Below are 5000 nucleotides of genomic sequence, written 5' to 3' on the forward strand. Positions count from 1 at the left end.
TAATTTACTAATTAACTTCTAAAGTACTCACTAACCTACCACGCCCTTGGAAAAGATATGGTCAGTCGCCGTCGGATCGACCATCACGTCCCTGAGCCTGGTGGGTGACCTGCTGGTGGTGGGGACGGTGCAGTCGGAGATGCACGAGCTGGTCCTGCCCTCCGCCGACGACTCCGGCGGCGGCGGGGCTCGGGGCTCGGCCAGGACTCCGAGGATGAAGCCCGCCAGGAGACCTTCGGCAGACGCTAAGGCGAGTCGACACGCTGCGAGCAACGGAAGGGAGAAGAAAGGAGACAAGAATAACGCGAGGAGGGTCACTACATGCGAAAACAACGGAGAAAGGGATGCGGGGATGATTGCTCGTGTGGGATCCACGCCTCCCGAGGTTCATCTGCTGTCCACTTGTCATCCGGACCCTCTCCACGACGTGACTTTCCCGAGGTAATACACATACATACACACACACACACACACACACACACACACACACACACACACATAATATATATACAATACAACATACATATACTAATAAATAATAATATATATAATATATATATATATATATATATATATATATATATATATTATATATATATATATATATATTTTTGTGTAGTGTGTTAGTGTGTGTGTGTGTGTTTGTGTGTGTTTGTGCGTATATATATATATATATATATATATATATATATATAATATATATATATATATATATAGATAGATAGATAGATAGATAGATAGATAGATATATAGATAGATATATATATATCGTCGAACATGGTCGAATGATTGGGATTCTGACTTTATTTTTTGGATTGTTACAAAAATGAACATCCTCTTCATAGTGCGTGCCTGCCCGGACATTTATCCCTTCTATGACTAAAGTATGGAATTTATTGATTTCCCCCTGATGCTATTTCATAGATTCCCATAATATATATATATATATATATATATATATATATATATATATATATATATATATATATATTATATATATTTAATATATAGGGAGAGAGAGAGAGATAGAGAGAGAGAGATGTGTTGTGTTGGGTGTGTGTGTGTGTGTGTGTGGTGTGGTGTGTGTGTGTGTGTGTGTGTGTGTTGTGTGTGTGTGTGTGTGTGTGTGTGTGTGTGTGTGTGTGTGTGTGTGTGTGTGTGTGTGTGTGTGTGTGTGTGTGTGTGTGTGTGTGTGTGTGTGTGTGTGTGTGTGTGTGTGTGTGTGTGTGTGTGGTGTGCGTTTATTCATTTATATAACTTGTTTAACCTGCAGGGGTGTGGGCGACCTGGTGGTGAGCGCCGGCGTGGGCGGAATTCGGGTCTGGAATGTTCGCTCGCTGGACGAGATGCTGCGAGTGTCTCTCCCCGGCTTAGTATGCTGCTGTTGCTGCGTTACTCATACACTGCATACCATTGTCACAGGTACACTGAAATGGGACTCTCTCTCTCTCTCTCTCTCTCTCCTCTCTCTCTCTCTCTCTCTCTCTCTCTCTCTCTCTCTCTCTCTCTCTCTCACTCTCTCTCTCTCTCTCTCTCTCTCTCTCTCTCTCTCTCTCTCATTCTCTCTCATCATCTCATTGCGCCACTTACTCATGTACTATAACACATAATATACAGATCATATAATTATCTATTGTTAATCATATAATTGTTTTTAGCCACACACGTGCTTTGCATTTGAAATAATGTAAGGACTGACCTTCCACATCTATGACAGAAATGAATAGATTCCATAATTTTGAATATTATAAACTCGCTGGTGGTGCGCCGTGCAACAACGAGGTTACTCCCATACTATGGGCGCTCGTTCCACTGTTCCCATGGGGCGTGTAGTTTGTCTTCCTGGCAGTTTCATTGGCTACGGGTGCGGGAAGTGTTAGCGATGCATGCGGAACATCGTCGTCAAGCCAGCTACGGCTCTCCTGTGTTGAAGGCTGTCGAGGTTCAGTTGATACTGTTGGGTCCTGTCTTCGATGGTTTTCTTCGCTCTTTCTTGTATTCTATCCAAGACTTTGAGGCTAGTGATATTTACACCTCGCCACGCGGGGCAGGAGGACTCGAGTGAAGAGCGAATTTGTGTCTTTAAAGGAGCTTCTTCCCGTCACCGTCCAGTAGCCAGCTGATTCTTCTTAGTTTCTGCGAAGACCTTCTCGCCAAGCTTTCTATGTGACTTTTGAAAATATTTTTTTTGTCGAATGTGATGCCCAGCATTTTAATTTCCCTTGTGGTCTTATTTTTTCTCAGTGAAGTTTACTTGAACATCACTGTTTGTCCTCTCGACAACCATAAGCAGGGTTTTATTCGAGGCAAAGGAGACCTACCATTTCTCCTCCCAAGTCGAGATTTGTGCGAGTCTGTCATTTAGTTTTTCTACGGCGGCATCCTGTTCCTTGGGCTCATACCTAAAGGAGGTGGAGCAAGTCATTGAGGAAGACTTTCCACCTCAGAGGGCCAAATGTGCTTCCTTGAGGGACACCTGCTTTGATGTCATAGTAAGCAGAGTGTTTTCCATTGAGAACTACTCTCATTTGTCTGTCGAGCAGATGATTTTTCAAAAAGACCAGGAGTTCACCATCCACTCCAAATGCTTACTTAGCAAACCTAGGTGCCATACCCTATCAAAAGCCCTCTCTATGTCTAGGGCAAGAACACAAGTGCGCTGTCCACGATCAAGTGCAGCTGACCAGTCTGCAGTCATCTGTAACAGCAGGTCGGCAGCAGAGCGGTTCTTCCGAAAGCCATATTGACGGGTAGACAGAAGATGATTTTTGTTGAGGTGGTTTATTAGGTGGGAAGATATTATTTTTTCAAATATTTCGCTGATGGCTGACAGCAAGGAAACTGGATTTGTCCCCCTTTATAAAGATGGGGACAACATTACTTTCTCTCTCTCTCTCTCTCTCTCTCTCTCTCTCTCTCTCTCTCTCTCTCTCTCTCTCTCTCTCTCTCTCTCTCTTCTCTGCTGTTCCTTTTCTTCTCTCTCTCTCTCTCTCTCCTCCTTTTCTCTCTCCCCTGTCTCTCCTCTCTCTCTCTCTCTCTCTCTCTCTCTTCTCCCCTCTCTCTCCCTCTCTCCTTCTCATTCAAGGAAACTGGATTTTTCCCCCTTTTTAAAGATGGGGACAACATTACTTTGTTTCTCTCTCTCTCTCTCTCTCTCTCTCTCTCTCTCTTTGTTTCTCTCTCTCTCTCTCTCTCTCTCTCTCTCTCTCTCATCAAGGAAACTGGATTTTTCCCCCTTTTTAAAGATGGGGACAGCATTACTTTGTTTCTCTCTCTCTCTCTCTCTCTCTCTCTCATCAAGGAAACTGGATTTTTCCCCCTTTTTTAAAGATGGGGACAACATTACTTTGTTTCTCTCTCTCTCTCTCTCTCTCTCTCTCTCTCTTCTCTCTCTCTTCTCTCTCTCTCTCTCTCTCTCCCTCCCTCCCTCCCTCCGTGCCTCCCTCTCACTTTTCAGAGGAAGATCTTACAGTATCACTTCCTCCCCTCGCACAGGGTGGAGTGATGGGCGTCTGCGCGGACTCGGGGCTGAGAGCGGGCGTGTGGTGTGGACCGTGGACGACGCCCACCACGGCGGGGTCAATACCATCACGACGCTGTGCTCCGGCAAGGTCGTCTCGGGCGGGCGTGATGGGCGGGTAAGTTTTGGGTCGTTGCGATAAAAACAAAAAAAACAATGGAAGTAAAATAGAAGCGCAAAAGGTCCCCATAAACTGAAATACTGTTATGATGTTTCGTGTTGAGGTCGTATTGGTGATGGTCCATGTTTTCCTTTCCTTGTCGATATATTTTCATTATTCAAATGAATATTTTTTTCATAGTCATTACTTTGCTGCTTCGTTGCTCCCGTTTGAACTTCTTTTTCATCAGGAACAGATAAAAAGGCTACTCGAAAAAAAAAGAAATTGATCATGGAATTAAATATAGTACGAGGCTGAACACAAACCTGGATACGAGAACAAAGTTGTACTGGAAGACACGAGTCTAGAAGATTATTACCGATTCAGCCGATTTCTCTGAATTTATTTGTTTTCTATTCCAGTACTTATAAAAAATAAATTTAATAACTGATTTCATTACGACTTTCAAAAATTATAAATTAATGAATAAATAGATAGATAGATAGAGTGATAGATAGATGGATATATAGATAGATAGATGGATAGATAAATAGATAGACAAATAAATAAACAAGTAAATAAATAAATATATATATATATATATATATATATATATATATATATATATATATATATATATATATATATATATATATATATATATATATATATATCAAGCAGTAGACATACAACACGTAAAATATACAAAACAATAGACGGAGTGAGAACAATGCCCTGCAGGTGCGGGTGTGGGAGGCCTCCGGGATGGGCATGAGGATGACGGCGTCTCAGAAGGAGCATCGCGGCGAAGTGACTCACCTCGCTCTGGCGCCCAACGAAGACCGGGCCCTCTCCTGCAGCGGCGACGGGACATGCATCCTGTGGGAACTGCCGTGAGTGTGATACCATTCGAATTACAGGTTTCTTGCACCGTATCTTGTTAATATTATGTCTGCTGAAATCGACATTCTGTTTAGGTTTTTACTGTATAATGTATGAATGATGCATGCTGTCACGTTAATGTTTGATACTATTTATAGCCTGATTTATTTTTTTTTATTTTTTTAAGCTGATGTATGGGTAACACTGTATATTGCTGATATTTTATATACCTTTTAACCGCATAACCGCAAAGAATTTAATGTATGTGTTGAATTGAATGCCACGGACATCGCGCACTCCCCCCACAGATCGCTCTCGCGCCTCTACACTCTGGCGGCGCACCTGGTGTTCCTCGGAGGCAGCATCCTTCGATGCGGGGAGATGGTGACGGTAGGAAGCGACGGGTCCGTGCTGGTCTGGGACCGCTATGACGGCTCGCTGTTGGCAGACCTTCCGGCAGCCACCAGGCCCATCACTACCATCACAGCCTCTCCTGAC

General features: G+C 43.3%; 2 protein-coding genes across 2 annotated transcripts in view; both read left to right on the forward strand.

Annotated features, from left to right (window-relative positions):
* The window catches only part of LOC119574158 (cilia- and flagella-associated protein 52-like), an 11279-nt gene extending 7297 nt beyond the window's left edge, over nucleotides 1-3982 (forward strand). The window contains exons 7-9 of the mRNA XM_037921253.1: nucleotides 56-441; nucleotides 1274-1422; nucleotides 3496-3982. Of these exons, the coding sequence (XP_037777181.1) occupies nucleotides 56-441; nucleotides 1274-1422; nucleotides 3496-3662 (702 nt within the window). The 3' untranslated portion in view covers nucleotides 3663-3982. The remainder of the gene's footprint in view (nucleotides 1-55; nucleotides 442-1273; nucleotides 1423-3495) is intronic.
* A 402-nt stretch (nucleotides 3983-4384) lies between these two features.
* Nucleotides 4385-5000, forward strand: part of LOC119574168 (cilia- and flagella-associated protein 52-like) — a 1673-nt gene continuing 1057 nt past the window's right edge. The window contains exons 1-2 of the mRNA XM_037921262.1: nucleotides 4385-4513; nucleotides 4811-5000. The exon at nucleotides 4811-5000 is cut by the window's right edge and continues 42 nt beyond it. Of these exons, the coding sequence (XP_037777190.1) occupies nucleotides 4386-4513; nucleotides 4811-5000 (318 nt within the window). The 5' untranslated portion in view covers nucleotide 4385. The remainder of the gene's footprint in view (nucleotides 4514-4810) is intronic.

Source organism: Penaeus monodon, chromosome 1 (assembly GCF_015228065.2).
Source record: "Penaeus monodon isolate SGIC_2016 chromosome 1, NSTDA_Pmon_1, whole genome shotgun sequence".
Taxonomy (NCBI): domain Eukaryota; kingdom Metazoa; phylum Arthropoda; class Malacostraca; order Decapoda; family Penaeidae; genus Penaeus; species Penaeus monodon.